The sequence below is a fragment of the Salmo salar genome, chromosome 18, assembly GCF_965601325.2.
Source record: "Salmo salar chromosome 18, fSalSal1, whole genome shotgun sequence".
NCBI lineage: Eukaryota > Metazoa > Chordata > Actinopteri > Salmoniformes > Salmonidae > Salmo > Salmo salar.
The window spans coordinates 6,084,033-6,103,066 of NC_138308.1; the positions used below are offsets into that span (position 1 = coordinate 6,084,033).

General features: G+C 42.6%; 1 protein-coding gene across 1 annotated transcript in view; it reads left to right on the forward strand.

Annotated features, from left to right (window-relative positions):
* The window catches only part of ercc6 (excision repair cross-complementation group 6), a 57,633-nt gene extending 40,595 nt beyond the window's left edge, over positions 1–17,038 (forward strand). The window contains exons 15-24 of the mRNA XM_014154371.3: positions 6,245–6,340; positions 7,383–7,601; positions 7,753–7,863; positions 8,260–8,379; positions 8,587–8,681; positions 11,814–11,959; positions 12,049–12,738; positions 13,113–13,281; positions 13,407–13,485; positions 15,693–17,038. Of these exons, the coding sequence (XP_014009846.2) occupies positions 6,245–6,340; positions 7,383–7,601; positions 7,753–7,863; positions 8,260–8,379; positions 8,587–8,681; positions 11,814–11,959; positions 12,049–12,738; positions 13,113–13,281; positions 13,407–13,485; positions 15,693–16,145 (2,178 nt within the window). The 3' untranslated portion in view covers positions 16,146–17,038. The remainder of the gene's footprint in view (positions 1–6,244; positions 6,341–7,382; positions 7,602–7,752; positions 7,864–8,259; positions 8,380–8,586; positions 8,682–11,813; positions 11,960–12,048; positions 12,739–13,112; positions 13,282–13,406; positions 13,486–15,692) is intronic.
* Positions 17,039–19,034: the final 1,996 nt, after the last annotated feature.

Below are 19,034 nucleotides of genomic sequence, written 5' to 3' on the forward strand. Positions count from 1 at the left end.
ACTGGCTGTGCTACAGCACCTGTGCACACTGTTCAGTAGTGTAATCACTCGTTTCTCTGTTGACTGGAGGAGCAGGCATTCATTAGGGTGGCTAGCTAATACCTGGTTGGATCTCACACACCTACACCAGTGTTTCCGTTGGCCGGATTTTAGCTGATTTTTATTGTAATATATGTTTTAGCTGATAAATAAAACTGCCGCTGGCCAATTGTCTTGGAGAAAAATACAGAGCCTATGAGCGGAAAATCTGTCAGACAGCTTCTCAAAATCTCATTCAATGCTGCTGGACTGAAATATGTGCTTTTATAAGTCCAATCATTCCGTTACAAATCTAAATGCAATTGTGTGTTTGTACTATTTGTATTTCTCAACTGGTAATTGTAGTGCGCTTCCCATTCACCTTTCAAGTGCATATAAGCAATAGTAGGCAGGCTTCAGCGTGTCACACAGCACTTTGCAATAACCTGGAGGCAGTATGCATTTTGAAAATGGTTTGAAATCTGAACGTTTTACTTTATATTATGAGGCATGTCTTACCTTGGTTCAAAATAAAAATCTGACCATTGAAACTTGGAGGCAATTATTTTATAATGACTTCCATATGCTATTGAAACCAGTTGGCTTTTTCGCTCATGTTCTAAACTCAGCAAAAACAGAAACGTCCTCACTGTCAACTGCATTTATTTTTAGCAAACTTAACATGTGTAAATATTTGTATGAAAATAACAAGATTCAACAGCTGAGACATCAACTGAACAAGTTCCACAGACATGTGACTAACAGAAATGAAATAATGTGTCCCTGAACAAAGGGGGGGGTCAAAATCTAAAGTAACAGTCAGTGTCTGGTGTGGCCACCAGCTACATTAAGTACTGCAGTGCATCTCCTTCTCATGGACTGCACCAGATTTGCCAGTTCTTGCTATGAAATGTTACCCCACTCTACCACCAAGGCACCTGCAAGTTCCCGGACATTTCTGGGGGGAATGGCCCTAGCCCTCACCCTCCGATCCAACAGGTCCGAGACGTGCTCAATGGAATTGAGATCCGGGCTCTTTGCGGCCATGGCAGAACACTGACATTCCTGTCTTGCAGGAAATCACGCACAGTATGGCTGGAGGCATTGTCATGCTGGAGGGTCATGTCAGGATGAGCCTGCAGGAAGGGAGGAGGATGTCTTCCCTGTAAACGCACAGCGTTGAGATCGCCTGCAATGACAACAAGCTCAGTCCGATGATGCTGTGACACGCCCCAGACCATGACGGACCCTCCACCTCCAAATCGATCCCGCTCCAGAGTACAGGCCTCGGTGTAACGCTCATTCCTTCGACGATAATTGCAAATCCGACCATCACCCCTGGTGAGACAAAACCGCGACTCGTCAGTGAAGAGCACTTTTTGCCAGTCCTGTCTGGTCCAGCAACGGTGGGTTTGTGCCCATGGGCGACCATTGTTGCTGGTGATGTCTGGTGAGGACCTGCCTTACAACAGGCCTACAAGCCCTCAGTCCAGCCTCTCTCAGCCTATTGCGGACAGTCTGAGTACTGATGGAGGGATTGTGCATTCCTGGTGTAACTCGGGCAGTTGTTGTTGCCATCCTGTACCTGTCCCGCAGGTGTGATTTTCGGATGTACCGATCCTGTGCAGATGTTACACGTGGTCTGCCACTGCGAGGACAATCAGCTGCCCGTCCTGTCTCCCTGTAGCGCTGTCTTAGGCGTCTCACGGTACGGACATTGCAATTTATTGCCCTGGCCACATCTGCAGTCCGCATGCCTCCTTGCAGAGTGCCTAAGGCACATTCACGCAGATGAGCAGGGACCCTGGGCATCTTTTGGTGTTTTTCAGAGTCAGTAGAAAGGCCTCTTTAGTGTCCTTAGTTTTCATAACTGTAACCTTAATTGCCTACCGTCTGAAAGCTGTTAGTCTCTTAACGACCGTTCCACAGGTGCATGTTCATTAATTGTTTATGGTTCATTGAACAAGCATGGGAAACATTGTTTAACCTCTTACTTCTAGATGTTCTGCTAGCGGAACGCCTCGCCAATATCCAATGGTAGAGCGTGGCGCGAATTACAAACTCCTCAAATCCCAAAACTTCAATTTTTCAAACATATGACTATTTTACACCATTTTAAAGACAAGACTCTCCTTTATCTAACCACATTGTCCGATTTCAAAAGGCTTTACAACGAAAGCAAAACATTAGATTATGTCAGGAGAGTACCCAGCCAGAAATAATCACACACCCATTTTTCAAGCTAGCATATAATGTCACAAAAACCAAAACCACAGCTAAATGCAGCACTAACCTTTGATGATCTTCATCAGATGACACTCCTAGGACATTATGTTATACAATACATGCATGTTTTGTTCAATCAAGTATATATTTATATCAAAAACCAGCTTTTTACATTAGCATGTGACGTTCAGAACTAGCATACCCACCGAAAACTTCCGGTGAATTTACTAAATTACTCACGATAAACGTTCACAAAAAACATAACAATTATTTTAAGAATTATAGATACAGAACTCCTTTATGCAATCGCGGTGTCCGATTTTAAAATAGCTTTTCGGTGAAAGCACATTTTGCAATATTCTGATAGCCCGGCCATCATGGCTAGCTATTTTGACACCCACCAAACTCAGATTTACTATAAGAAAAATTGGATTACCTTTGCTGTTCTTCGTCAGAATGCACTCCCAGGACTTCTACTTCAGCACCCAATGTTGTTTTGGTTCCAAATAAACCATAGTTATATCCAAATAGCTGCGTTTGTTCTTGCGTTCAAGACACTATCCGAAGGGTGACGCGCCGGCGCGTATCGTGACAAAAAATGTCAAAATATTCCATTACCGTACTTCGAAGCATGTCAAACGCTGTTTAAAGTAAATTTGTATGCGATTTTTCTCATAAAATAGCGATAATATTCCGACCGGGAGACCTTGTTTTCGTTCAAACACTGAAAATGTAAAATGGACTCTTCACATGCACGCGCGCACCCGTGTCATTGTTCTCAGATCGACCACTTTCCAAATGCCCTACTGTTTTTCGCCCAGGGACTGCAGAGTCATCATTTTATATGTGTATATATATCCTCTCCAGCGTCTCATCCCGTCAGCGGGATCAAAATCCAGCGAAAAATCATATCGCCAATTAGCATTAAAAAAAAATCATAATTTAAAAAAAATAATAATTAATATATATATATTTTTTTTATAGATACACCTCTCCTGAATCGACCCACGTCGTCCGATTTCAAAAAGGTTTTACAGGAAAAGCAAATCATTAGATTATGTTAGATGAGTCCATCGTAAAAAGCAGCTTCATAGCCATTTTCCGACCAACCACTTGCATCACATATAACCAAAAAACAGCTAAATGCAGCACTAACCTTTTACAAACTTCATCAGATGACACACCTAAGACATCAGGTTACACAATGCATGCATTCTTTTGTTCAATAAAGGTCATATTTATATATAAAAACAGCATTTTACATCGGCGTCTGACGTTGACTAACGAATTTCCCCTCAAATGCGTCCCGGGAAACAATGCTACAATTCCCTAAATTACTATCCTATAACGATTTTTTAAATTTATATTGTCAATCTAACATTTATAGATGAATATCTCTTGAGAACACCTGTCATACCAGATTTTAAATTAACTTTACTGGGTAATCACACTTTGCGATAAAAGGAGATGCGATACTCAGAAAATGAGCTAATATACAGAGCTCGGCGCCATCTTGGAACAATCACATGTCACATCTCATCTTGTATAATATTGTCAATAATCGCCTACCTTTAGTTGTCTTCATCAGAAAGCATCCCAGGTCCACAACAGATGTATTTTCGGTCGAAAAAGTCCATACTTCACGTTCCATTAGCCTGCTGTTGGTAGCGCGTCCTAGGGCTCTCTCCAAGCGCAGGGCTGAAGTTCCGGATAAAATGAGATTCTCCCGCCTGTAGGTTCGTTCAAACATGTCAAACGTTGTAAAACATTCATCTTCAGGGCCTGTAACACCAAGAGAGCCAATAAGATTCGAGGGGGATGATTTCATTGCCTTTAAAACCGTTTCCAAAGGTGGGGGTAGACATGGCCGCCGGCGTCATAATGGTGATGGCCCATCCCCTGTGACCAATTTCCAATGACTCTCATTCACTGAGTTTCGACTGTATAAGGCTCAAACCACTGTGAAAAGACTGGCGACATCTAGTGGAAGCAATAGGAAGTGCTCACTGAACCATGGTTAACGGTGATTTATAGGGAAAGATGAGAAGTCGAGTCCACAATTCTGAATTCCACTTCCTGTTTCAATCGGTCTCGGGGTTTTGACTGCCATTTGAGTTCTGTTATACTCACAGACACCATTCAAACAGTTTTAGAAACTTTAGGGTGTTTTTTATCCATATATAATAAGTATATGCATGCCCTAGCTTCTGAGTTTGATTAGTAGGCCGTTGAAAATAGGAACGATTTTTTTTCAAAATGCGCTGTGGCGCCCCCTATCCTAGGGTATCCTCAAGAGGTTAAATATATATATATATATAATATTTATTATTATTATTATAATATTAGGTTGCTAATATGACTAGGCTTGTGCCCTTGGCTACTGGACAATAAAAGCAAGTTGATTTTAAATCAAATAAACGTCCCATTTTCAGGACCCTGTCTGTCAAAGATGATTCAGAAAAATTCAAATAACTTCACAGATCTTCATTGTAAAGGGTTTAACCTGTTTAGGATATGGGGCAGTATTTTCACAGCCGGATAAAAAACGTACCCGATTTAATCTGGTTATTACTCCTGCCCAGAAACTAGAATATGCATATAATTGTTTGATTTGGATAGAAAACACCCTAAAGTTTCTAAAACTGTTTAAATGGTGTCTGTGAGTATAACAGAACTCATATGGCAGGCCAAAACCTGAGAAGATTCTGTACAGGAAGTGCCCTCTCTGACCATTTCTTGGCCTTCTATATAATAACCTAATATTAGCAACATGCTAGTTGTTGCATCTTTTGAACTCCCCTCTTTCAAAATTTTGAACGGATATTTTCATCTGTCACATGAAACCGCTCGCATGTGTGGTGCGCTTTTGATGATAGATTTTCCGCTAATTGCATTATGGAACGAACATTCCCGTGTAGCCTACTGCATTGTGCGAATTGCTGCTCTTATAATGTGAAGAAATAATTGTTTATCAATGTTTTAAACTAAATGTTCTTATCTGTTGGCTCAGCCCTATTGCTTTTTACATAATTTTTTTACTGGTTATATGAATTTGGGGTCTATCGTCCTCCTACTGTCGCAAAGTCTACTTGGATTGGCATTTTCTTTTTTGCACAGAATGACAAGCTGACCAATAGAATAGGTGCATTTCTCTAATATGGGAGATTGACTAGTGATTTTGCTGTTCGTTACTCGTCTTGTTGGCTGAGAAAGTACAATGTGGCAGTTATTCCAACATCTTCAAAGTGCACATCGGAATTTGGTAAGAAGTGCGCGCCGTTGCATATTCTGTTAAGATTAATAACCATGGGCCTCCTGAGTGGTACAGTGGTCAAAGGCACTGCATCACAGTATTGCTGCATCACTACAGCCTGGGATTCGATCTCGCAACCAGCCGTGACCGGGAGTCCCATAGGGCGGCACACAATTGGCCCAACTGGGTTATGGGAAGGTTTGGCCTGCAAGCTGACTTCGGTTGTCAGTTGAACGGTGTTTCCTCCGACACATTGGTGCAGCTGGCTTCCGGGTTAAGCAGGCGGGTGTTAAGAAGCGTGGCTTGGCGGGTCATGATTTGGAGGATGCATGACTCGACCTTCGCCTCTCCTGATCCCGTTGGGGAGTTGCAGCGATGATACAAGATCGCAATTGGATATCACGAAATTGGGGAGAAAAAGCGGGTAAGAAAAAACACGATGAATACCCATCTAAATGTGATTTCCGTGAGTGGACGCCCTAATCAGGTAACGCACCTAATGCATGAGTGTCTGGTAAATTTCTCAAATGTCCATTAAATTCAAATGCTGCTGGTCAAATTTCCCGACACACACACACACACACACACACACACACACACACACTATTCTGTTCAGTTCATTAATTGTCTCCCTTGGGACAGAGCCTCTAGGCTGAAACCTCTTGTCTTTGATTTCTGCTCACACACTTGTTTCATCAAGGGGTTTTAAAGTGAAGGCTTAATACATGCGCATTTGTGTTTCTCCAGGTTTTGTTTTGCAGGCTAACAGAGGAGCAGCGTGAGGTGTATCAGAGCTATCTGGACTCCAAAGAGGTCTACCAAATACTGAATGGAGATATGCAGGTGAGTCTTACTCCCTCCTCTCCATTTCCTGTCATCTACCTCTTAGCTGGCTCTTTTGTTATTCATCAGAGAATTGTATCTATCAACATTTTTGATTGACCTTTTAGCTTTGAACAGTCAAGTCAATTGTCGTGCGAGCTTACATTCTTTTTCAGAAAACAAAAGTGCAGTGGTCAGGATGGTGGATCAAGCTAATAAATCTCAAGTTATGATCTGGATTGGAAATACACGTTCTGGCATCCCACTGAAAGACGAGTATCTAGTTAAGCCGGTTATTCTTCCAGGAATAAGATGGGCCTTATTCATTATTTAACACTAACGTTGGAGTACTACCCGGAGATGGTCTATAATGTCGAGATATGCCATTCTATGGGTTTTGCTAGACATGATGCATGCATAAAGCTTTCTATAGGGACCTGTATGTTATCTGTGTGTCATTCACATTAGGATATGTAAGGTCAGTGGTATGATAACTGATGCCTGGTCAGAGGAATGCTCTACAGTGGTTTTTGAGTGTATCTCTGACCCAAGGAAAGGCTTTTACACACCAACCGTTCTTCATCACTGCTCTATATTTCCTTGTGCGTGCGCGCACACACTCACACACACTCTCAGTGGTCAGTCCTCTCCTTGATGTGGTCTCTGAATCCATTAACCCACATTACTAATGCAGCACTTGGCTAGTGCACTGCAAACACACAACACACCCTTTGTCTTCTGCAGGGAATTAGTTATGTCGGATCATTCATTAGGACCCTTATGGAAATAATTAGTCTGAAAATGTGTTTGTTTAAAGGGACCAACATCAATATGATCATGGCAATATAATCAAATGTAATGTTGTTGACTGAAAAGCATATTCTTTTCTAGCTTGCTGCTTTTTGTAGATCCTAACAAGGTAGATGCAAAAAATCAATCAATGCTGTGTTTACCAAATGTTTTTGTGCTATGATCAACCTGGGGAACACTGGCCTCCTAGTTCACAGTGACTGTTTTATTTATTAATACATTTAGATATTGTATTTTTATCTTTCATTTCCAGGTGTTCTCGGGCCTGATAGCACTGCGTAAGATGTGTAACCACCCGGACCTGTTCTCTGGGGGTCCCAAGATCCTGAAGGGTGTACCAGAGGACCAACTGACTGAAGAGGAACACTTTGGCTTCTGGAAACGTTCCGGCAAACTGATGGTGGTGGAATCACTGCTCCGACTTTGGTTTAAACAGCAACACAGAGTCCTGCTGTTCACACAGTCCAGACAGGTATGTGTGTGTTGTGGGGGGGGGGGGAAGACAGAGACATTGACTGGGTGGTTCTCAGGTTCCATGGAATATTAATCTGACAATCCTGTTAGGCCTAATCCACAATTCTCTCTTTCTTCCGCTCTCTCCCTCTCGCGCTCTCTCTCTCTAGATGTTGGGGATATTGGAGGTGTTTGTGAGGGAGAATGGCTACACCTATGTGAAAATGGATGGTACCACCACCATCGCCTCCAGACAGCCTCTCATCGCTCGATACAACGAAGTAAGGGTCTACAATTCTACCCTTTTCACACTTTCTTGCAGACCTGAACCAAACTGTGCTGGCTCAGATATTTTCTTTTCACATTGTCTTTTTCAGCATGCTTCCAGCAACTATGGTTGACGCGTAACCAGGCCTGCTCAGTATAGCTTGGTTTGGATCGGCTCGATTTGACTCAGTAGTGTGAAAAGACCTTTCAGTAAAAAATCTGAACGCTGGGGGTTAGATTACTAGTGTGAAAACAGCCTATTGTCGAGCCTGCTGCCCAGTGGCTTTAGGTATCTTCGCATATGGTCCCATGATCAGACATGTCCTGACGAGTGATAAAAAAGTAGTATAAGAAATAGTTCTGTATATGCTTTGACCACCATTATATCCTATTTTTCCTCTCCTCTCCAGGACAAGTCTATCTTTGTGTTCTTGTTGACCACCAGAGTGGGGGGGCTGGGAGTCAACCTGACCGGAGCTAACAGAGTCATCATCTATGACCCCGACTGGAACCCTAGCACTGACACACAGGTACACACACCACAGACCATAGGGTCGACAGACTCCATGGTACACAGACATATCTGTAACCAGTCAGTCGTTGCTTAACCATGAATCTCCTGCTATTGTGTTGTCCCCTAGGCTCGAGCACGTGTGTGGAGGATCACACACACACACACACACACACACACTCTTATCACACTCTCACCCCCATGTCCCTGTGTTGTTGTCCTCTAGGCTCGAGAGCGAGCTTGGAGGATCGGTCAGAAAAAGGAGGTGACTGTCTATAGACTACTGACCGCTGGGACCATTGAGGAGAAGATCTACCACAGGTAGAAAGGGAAGGAGGGACACTTTATTCATATCACTAGCCATTCACCGAGGTACAGCCCTCACTTCCTGAGGGGTTAAAATACAGACTTTGCATAGATCTGAGCTCGCTGCATTTTGCCAAAGGCATCAAGAAGGGTAACATTTACTTTCTCAGGCACCATTATTATATAATATGCCATTTTAGCAGATGCTTTCATCCAAAGCAATTTACAGTATTGTATGCATACATTTTCGTATATGGACTTTTTTATTTGTCACATGCACAAGTACAGTGACATGCTTAACTTGCAAACCCTTCTCAACAGTGCAGTATTCAATATCAGAATAGGAGAACTAAAAAAACAAACACGAGAAATACATTTTATGTGCAGGTATACTGTATTAATTGAGGTAGATATGTACATGTAGGCAGGGGTTAGGAGAAAGTGACTGGTAGCAGGATGAATAAATAATAATAATAGTAAACAATATAGCAGCAGCGTAAGTGGTGGGTGGGTGTGTGCTTGGTGGTGAGTGTCAGTGTATGCGTGTGTGGGTTGAGACCTATGAGTGTGCGTATTGTCAGTGCATATAGTCCATTGTGGGGGTAGAGGCTCTCGCTCTCTTGGAGCCTGTTGGTCCGAGACCTGATACTTTGGTACTGCCTGTTGGACGGAAGCAGAGAGAACAGTCTTTGGCAGGGGTGGCTGGAGTCTTTGGCAATTTTTAAGGGCTTCCTCAAATACTGCTTGGTGTGTATGTCCTGAATGGCTGGGAGCTTGCCCACGGTGATGTGCTGGGCTGTCCGCACCACCCTCTGTAGGGCCTTGCAGACAAGGGTGGAGCAGTTGCCATACCAGGCAGTGATGCAGCCAGTCAAGACAGGATCTAGTTGCAGAGGGAGGTGTTCAGTCCCAGGGTCCCAAGCTTGGTGACAATCTTGGAGGGGGCTATGGTGTTGAACGCTAAGCTATAGTCGATAAACAGCATTCTCACATAGGATTTTCCCTTCATGTCGAAGTGGGAAGGGCATCGTCTGTGGATCTGTTGAGGCGGTATGCAAACTGGAGTTGGCTCCAGGGTGTCTGGGGTGATGGTGTGGATGTGTCATGACCAGCCTTTCTAGGCATTTCATGATTACAGGTGTGAGTGCTATAGGGTGGTAGTCATTGTGGCAGGTTACTTTAGATTTCTTGGGAACAGGAACGGTGGATGGTCGTTTTGAGGCATGTGGAGATTTACAGACTGGAACAGGGAGAGGTTGAAAGTGTCCGTTACGACACCTGCCAGCTGGTCTGCTCCTGCCCTGAGTATGCGCCCTGTTATTCTGTCTTGCTCAGTGGCCTTATGAGTGTTGACACGTTTAAAGGTCTTACTCACGTCAGCCTCGGAGAGCGAGTAATCCGGAACAGCGGGAGCCTTTATGCAAGGCTTGTGGTATTGTCAATGAAGAGTACATAAAAGGCTTTAAGTTCATCTGGTAGAGTGGGATCGTTGGGTAGCTCACGGTTGGCTGGTTTGTCCTTTATAATCCGTAATGCATTTTCATCCTTGCCCAATGCATTGAGCATTGGAGCCAGTGCAATAGGATTCCACCTTATTTCTGTATTGTCTTTTTTGCATGTTTGGTGGTTCTACGGAGGTTGTAGTGGAACTTTGTGTGACCGTGGTTACTTCCTTAGCCTCATGGTTAGCTACGTTGGCTGCAATAGCCCTATGTGTAGTGTGTCTGTCCTTTAGTTTAACATGTGTCTCAGTGTTAATCCAGGGCCTTTGGTTGGGAAAACATCTGACCTTTACTGTAGGGACAACGTCATCGGTGCACTTTCCGATGAAGCCGGTGCCGGAGGTGGTAAACTTGGCGACGTTGGCGAAGTCCTGAAACACAAGGGAGTGACTTGTAAGCGTGCTTGTTGGTTGTATAACAGTAGTTTTAGAGCCCTTAGTGGCACAGAACACTTGCTGGGAAAAGTTAGGCAGAAAAAACAATGTCTGAGTTTAATTCATCAAGTGGAAAAACATACATTTAACAATTTATGTTAAATGGGGAGTTGAAATTAAAGAGAAGCGAGGGCCAGAAAAGTAATGTTTGGGAAAGATTTGGTGAAGTGGTTAATAAAAATATTGATAGCAGTGCCAGCTATGTTATGTGTGTCGTCGTGAGAGCGGTATACAAATTCCACAGTCACAAGACGGGACTTCAAATAGGCCTATGGCATGTCAAGGGAACTGTAGCTTACTATTCAGGTGGGTTAAATGGACACTGAAATCTGGACACTAACTGTAGATCTATAACCTCTCACATATTAACTCCTGCAGAATTAAGCATTTCTTGCAGTAAAATTATACACCAAATGTTGGCAAAATTTTGACTCAGGAACAGGAGTGGATAAATAAATAATTTCAGGGTCTTAAGAGAATGCAAATGCACAGTTAGATACCATCTGTAGAGATGCTATCTTCATCAGCATCATAAAAGCTGACAGTATGTCAACCACATAAAATATGCATTCAAGCCAAACTGAAATCTTATCAGAAACATGTTGGGTTGTTTTCACAGCTTTATATTTCCTTACAACTGGTCAAAATGATATCAAAACATTTTGCACAGAGAATCTTTCCAGTTTTTACATTTTTATTGCATTTTCTCCCCGGTCTATACATTTCTTTGCTCTGTGAAAGAAGCAGAGATGACAGAACTTTACCGATGTCAACTATATTGAAGCATTCATTCTATCGATTTATGACATTGTTCTGGTGAGCAAGGGTTTACGTAGTCTTCTAGGGCAACATATAATGACAGAAGAGAAGCTGCATGTATCTAATTATAGACAAGTTGACTACCAAAGAGTAGGAAATTATAAGCAGTAACCTATCTAAATCTGTCCAAAAATTCCGCCATCTGACTGTAGCCTACAGCACATTTTCTATATTATCGGGTTAGGGTTGGGGCTTCAGATTTTCACTTTGTCACATATAGTTGGGAGATTTCGGATAGGTTATTAGCAATTGTGTGTGCGGGTGAACAAACAGCTGACCGACCACAGGACTACACTTACTTCTGGACCTTTTACTGTGTCCACGTTTCAAGTAGCTCTTCATCTATGATAAACTGAACTATTGAGATTCACCTCTGGTGTTTTTCCCTTCAGGCAAATCTTCAAACACTTCCTGACCAACCGCATTCTGAAGGACCCCAAACAGCGACGCTTCTTCAAGTCCAACGACATCTACGAGCTGTTTACCTTATCTAACCCTGACGGGACGCAGGGCACTGAGACCAGCGCTATATTTGCAGGTACACACACACGTGGTTCCGCCTGTCTTTCCTATTGGTTTTGTGTTTGTTTTTGTTTCCACTCGTTTTTATTTCCACTTATTGTCTAGGTACGGGTTCTGATGTCCAAGCTCCTAAGAAGCCAGTCAGACCAAGGTCTAACCATAGACACTCTGTAACAAATCACAATGTTAGCTCCACTGGAGGTGGAGCCATCCCTTCCCCATCGCCCCGGCCTGGGGACAGGACCACCCTCCTTTGCAGTAACATCTCTCTCAATAAGAGCAACAGGCTGAAGGACAGCCAGGAAGCCAACCAGGGCGAGGCAGATATTCCTATTGGACAGTCCCAGACAGAATGTGACACACAGCATTCTAGGGAGGAGGGAAGCAATGCTCATATACTCACAGACCCAGAAAGAGACCGAAACTCCATTCTGCCCCACAAACACAGAGACTCACCCGTGACCAGCCCAAACCCCCACAAACATTCACACATTAACGCCGTCAGTCCCAGCACACAGAAACACCGAGACAAACACAGTCCACACAAGCACAGAGACTCTCAAGGACCCGGCTCCAGTCCCTACAAACACCGGGAGAAGAGGAAGCACTGTGACTCGACAGTAGAAGGACCTAAAAACAAACACGGGAAACAGGCCAAGGTCGAGGGTCATCGCATCTCCTACCTGGTGAAGAAGAGGAGCTACAAAGGACAAGAGGAGCGCGAGGGGCAGCCGGATAAACAGGACCAGAGACAGAGCGACGACTATGTACTGGCCAAACTCTTCAAGAAGTCGGGTATGTTTTTATGTTAATACATGTTTACAAGTAATGAAATACTTTTTTGTTGGTAGTTTATATGTCGCTTTAATGCTTATTCATGAAAGTTATTATAAAGTATTATCGTACTTTTCTTTACGCGTTTCAAAAAATCGGGTACCTCTGCACATGAGGCATTATTTGCCAGGTGAAGTTTTGTTGGACTGAAGGTGAAGCTCTTCGTTTAAACTGTAGAAGATGAACTAGCATGAACCAAACAGTGTTTTTGTGTGTGTGTTTTTGTTTGTGGTGTTTAACCACAATTGTGTTAATGATTTTGTCCTACAATCACAGGGGAAAGTAAAGCTACACAGTGCAACTTTAACCTTCTTCTCTCGGTCTCTCCTCTCTAGGTATACACAGTGTGATGCAGCATGACTCCATCATGGAGGCGTCTAACCCAGACTTTGTCCTGGTGGAAGCTGAAGCTAACAGAGTAGCTAAAGACGCTTTGAGAGCTCTGAAGGTCTCCAGACAACACTGTAGACTGCCCTACAACCAACCTGCCCCAGCTCCAGCCAGGTACACACACAGCCTAGCCCATACACAGGCTAGCACACACAGGCTATCACTGTAGACTTCCACATTGAGTGGAGGATTATGGGTATTGTAGTTGAATATGTGTGTGGGTGGTTGTGTGTCTACAGGAAGAGGTTTGGTCAGAAGAAGAATCCTTTGCTGTCTGCTCCTCCTGCTACAGCTGTCCCAGCTCAGGAAAAATGCAAGGTAACTACACACCTCAACATCACAGAGGTAGAATCATATTTGTATTAGGGCACACAAAATAAAATGTTTTTCACAGGCTGTCTGCTGGTCCTTAAAATGTATTTTTAATTCATTTAGCTAAATGAAAGGCCTTTAAAATGTCTTAATGTCAGTTTTCAATGGTCTTAAAAAATTAAACTGGAGATGACTACTGTGTTTCCGCTATGTTGTGCAGCTGCTTAATTGTTGCCACCACGGCAAAATAAACAGTATAGTATAGTGCATTGTCTTCATAATTCCTCTAATGAAAGTGCCCTGCCCATGTGCCTGTTTCGCCAGGACCTGCTGCAGTGATAATGAGCGAGCCACTTTTTACTGCCTTTTTCACTGCACTTATTTTGAAAAAAAAGTGTTCTGATTCTAGCTGTAAAAAAAACACAGCTATCCTGTGTAATATTCAGGGCATATAATTAACACCTGACAAATGCAGGTAGATTTTGGCATTGGTGGGTAAGTATGTCGAATTCACCAGCCACCTTGGCGTGTGGTAACTCTCCGGGCTCTATAGTGTGAGCATTTAATTAAAAAAAGTGCGAGTTGTGATTTTATAGCAAAATAAATGCTGCAGTAGCTGTTTTCAAAGTATTTCTGCCATTTTGTTTCATATCAACTAATACACAAAGAAATCTGAATCCTAAGGCTATAGCTATCCCACCTTGTGCAGCAACTCTGCCTGTCTGGGGGGCTGTGAGCACTGTGCGCTGAATAATTTGTTTTTAGAATTATTGGGCACAGGCATAAAAGTTGGTCTAATGTACTCCGAAGTCTACTAAAGTGAGACTTTGTCCTCGTGTTTCTTGGCAATTTACATTGTTTTGTTCACAAGCTAGGTTGCTTTTCAATGTTTGAGTTTGCTCTCGCTGCTAACAAAAAGAGACATTGTTGGCCTTTACTAGTGACATTATCATGGGAACATGTGATGACTCCAGCAGCCCTGTTACCAAGGTTACCTTAAAGGGGCAGCTAAAATGTTTTGTCTGATATTTTTGTTAAAATACTCGGGTCACAGAATATTACATTAAATCAAGCAATATACCAGATTATTTGTAAGTAGTAATACATTTCTTGTTTTAGAAACATTACTAAGCATGCTCATCATTTCTTTGTGTTTCTTTGTGTAGTTATGCCAAAAACAAATCAAAGTTGCTGCTAGATTTTTTTTTAATCTACCAACCACGGTGGCTGGTATCCAAAAAAGTTTGTTTTAGGCCATGGTAATACTTGTCACAGTTGAAGAGAGGATGTTCTCCGCTTTGTGCAGGTATATTGTTTTTTATTTCTCAGCTGTCTATTTTACAACCGAGATATGGATCTGAGATACGGAGTACGCAAAATTAGCATTGTCCATTGCAGGCTCATCGGCCTCTGCGAGCACATTGGGTATTAGGCTGTGACAGCAACGTTTTTGGGAGGGAATTAATCATTACTTTACTGTTAGATTAAAACATGGTTACTTCCAGTGAAACTTATACTTCGAGGTAGTGATCTAGCTAATGTGTTTCTATTTTACACCTACCCAGGTGAATTAACACCAAATATATTAATCTGTGATATTAGTGCACGTAAAGATGTAGGAAAATTCATCTCTATTGAACAAAAAATAGAGACCTATTTTAACAGTAAAATATAACAATGGACTAATTGTCAACCTAAAATGCATTACAATCACTGGATTAGGTTGCAGTGCACATCAAAATATCTTGAGTCATGCATTCCTGCCTAGATGAAAAAAGTTATTTGAATACCATCTCGGTAGTCTATTGCACTTCTTTATTAAAGCACTGTGAATGCCATTAGAAGATGATTAGCCTACACATTTTTTTCTATTAGTGAAGGTGTGAAGAAATATGGGAATATTAGCAGGTTTGTAGCGCACGCAGACCTCAATTAGTATTAAATTGCATTTCAATTGGCATTGAACAGGTCTTTAAAAAGTCTTAAATTCAACTTGATGGAACCTGCAGATAACCTGTTTCAATGGAAATTGAAATTTGTGTTTCTTATTGGACACATCCAGGTAGTCCCTCCATGTTTCGGTCTGTTTTCCTCTGTTAGGTGCCAAATGAACATGACCCTGCTGAAACATATAGTCAGATATTCTCTGTTCTCCATGTTCTTCGTTATTCTGTTCTCTGTTGTAACCCAGTGTGTCTGCTTTATCTGTGTAGGACGCAGCCATCATCAAGAAAACCATCGCAAGGAAACCCATCCCAGGGGGTCACTTCAGTGGAGAAGGGGTAGAGGTGGGAGGCTGTTCCTCTACTACGGCCCCCCTCTCTTCCTCCACTCTACTGGCCCGCATGAAAGCTAGGAACTACCTCAGCCTGCCCCAGGGAGAAGGGGATGAAGGAGGAGAGGAAGAGGGGGGTGCCCGTATCCCCTCAGGCCCTCCTGCCCCCCCTACGGAACACGATGAGCTCCTGGTGGAGCTGAGAAACTTTGTGGCATTCCAGGGAGCTGTGGATGGACAGGCCAGCACCAAGGAGGTCCTGGACCACTTCACCCCCAGACTGACCCAGACCCAGACCCCTGTCTTCAGAGAACTACTCCGAAACATCTGTAACTTCCACAGGGCAAAGGGGCAGGAGGGGACGTGGAGACTTAAACCTGACTACAGATAATGGGAGTAGGGAGAAGGGGAGAGGAGACTCACATCTGACTACTTGTAGTGAGGGTGAGGCAGAGAACTCTGGGTTGGTGGAGAGGAACTTGAGGCTCAAAAAAACATTGGACTTATGGCGAGGAGATAGGAAAGAGAACACAGAGAGGGAGAAGGGGACCTGAGTTACTGTAGTAGTTTTGTTGGGGGGGTGCTATTAATGAAAATGTCTATTTATTTTATTTTGTTGTTTATACCTGGGATCTACTTGAATTGAGACATTTTACATGTAACTGACATTGTAACTAGAAATTGATTACTGTTATTCTGGCAGCAGGAAATTATGCAGATGTTTTTAATTCAAAATAAGAGTCCCCCTACAAAGACATGTTAAACTTGGGGAATATGCAGTACAGCTGTTTTTCACAGCATTGCAACCACCTTTTAAGAAAATGTCTTGATCATTTGACTTACTTTTATTTTTAACCCCATAGAGACGATTTTCACGTCTTAATCCGCCGATGTCGCACTTCCTCGTCTGCGATGAAAGGTGGCAGAGCTAGCGCTGTGTTTGTCAAACCATGAGACATTCCAAAATATCAGTCTTCTCATGAAAATGTCTGCAGCGTCCGAATGGCCTACAAACTGTTACCCCCATATGGAAAGATGAAACTCTCACAAACACAATGTTGTGCTCTACGACCCCCACAAGCGTCTTGGGACCTCATTTGAAGTCAGTACAGCTGATCTGCCAACTTCTGTCTGTAGCGTCTGAACAGTTTGGGCTACACGCTAATATCTCTCACGAACACGTACACTACCGTTCAAAAGTTTGGGGTCACTTAGAAATGTCCTTGTTTTTGAAAGAAAAGCAATTTTTTTTGTACATTAAAATAATACAGAAATACAGTTTAATTACTATTGTAGCTGGAAACGGCTGATTTATTTGATGGAATATCTACATGGGCCCATTATCAGAAACCATCACTCCTGTGTTCCAATGGCATGTTGTGTTAGCTAATCCAAGTTTAGCATTTAAAAGGCTAATTGATCATTAGAAAACCCTTTTGCAATTATGTTAGCCCAGCTGAAAACTGTTGTTCTGATTTAAAGAAGCAATACAACTGGCCTCCTTTAGACTAGTTGAGTATCTGGAGCATCAGCATTTGTGGGTTCAATTACAGGCCAGAAACAAAGAGCTTTGTTCTGAAACTCATCAGTCTATTCTTGTTCTGAGAAATTAAGGCTATTCCATGGGAGAAATTGCCAAGAAACTGAAGATCTCGTACAACGCTGTGTACTACTCCCTTCACAGAACAGTGCAAACTGGCTCTAACCAGAATAGAGAGAGTGGGAGGCCCCGGTGCACAACTGTGCAAGAGGACAAGTACATTAGTGTCTAGTTTTAGAAACCGATGCCTCACAAGTCCTCGACTGGAAGCTTCATTAAATAGTACCCGCAAAACACCAGTCTCAACGTCAACAGTGAAGAGGCAACTTTGCTGAGAACGCTACCTGCCTGCATGCATAGTGCCAACTTTAAAGTTTGCTGGAGGAGGAATAATGGCCTGGGGCTGTTTTTCATGGTTCAGGATAGGCCCCTTAGTTCCAGTGAAGGGAAATCGTAACGCTACTGCATGCAATGACATAGACGATTCTGTGCTTTTTACTTTGTGGCAACAGTTTGGGGAAAGCCCTTTCCTGTTTCAGCATGACAATAGAATAGAATAAAACTTTATTGTCCATCCAGGATGGAAATTTCTATTTGGCATCACCTTCATTAAAATAATCACATACACATACATTCTCACATCATACAGATTTAAACCAGTCAGTCCATCATATTGCATACACTAACAACATAGAGGACATTCATTAATTCATTCACAAACGACCACTGTCCCAACTGCACTCGATAGATAAGTACTTATACCGGTACAATTTACGTTGCATTTAGTAGTTCAACAGCGCAAGGAATGAATTAATGTTTCTTGGCTGCCCCTGTGCACAAAGCGAAGTCAATACAGAAATGGTTTGTCGAGATCAGTGTGGAAGAACTTGACTGGCCTGTACTGAGCCCTGACCTCAACTCCATCGAACACCTTTTGGATGAATTGGAACGCCGACTGCGAGCCAGGCCTAATCGCCCAACATCAGTGCACGACCTCACTAATACTCTTGTGTCTGAATGAAAGCAAGTCCCTGCAGCAATATTCCAACATCTAGTGGAAAGCCTTCCCAGAAGAGTGGAGGCTGTTATAGCAGCAAAGGTGGGAACAACTCCATATTAATGCCCATGATTTTGGAATGAGATGTTTGACCAGCATACTTTTGGCCATGTATTTATACCAGCATTTCTTTAGAAAGTTTACACCAACACTGGTATGTTGAAAGCTATACGTAAAGAAATACACTTTTAGTAAAATACAAATATATGTAATTGGATTACTTGTCTACACAACTTAAGTTGGTCTATTGAGCTGAGCAATGGGTTTAATACAGAGTGCTGGTGAGTCCTTACTCCACCCACTCCATTCACTGCAATTCAATACACAGCATATGAGTTACAATGCCACTGTAAAAGTGGGGTAGGGATTACTCAATATGGTCTGTAGAATCTAAATAGGGTTTTATTTCTTGGGGGACTGAGTCTACATACCCAGCCAGCACTTTTACTCCACCCATTCCAATAGTCCCAACGCAATACACAGTAGGCCTATAAATTACATATTGGCTTGGAGGGAAAAAAAGACTGGCGATGTGCGTTGTGTCCTATGGAATGGGTGTAGTAAAAGGCCAGCAACACTCCATATTATTCATTGCCCATGAAATTATACCGTACAGATTCTACAGACCCTACTGAGTACTCCCAATCCCACTTTTACATTAGCACAAATAATATTTTTTTCAC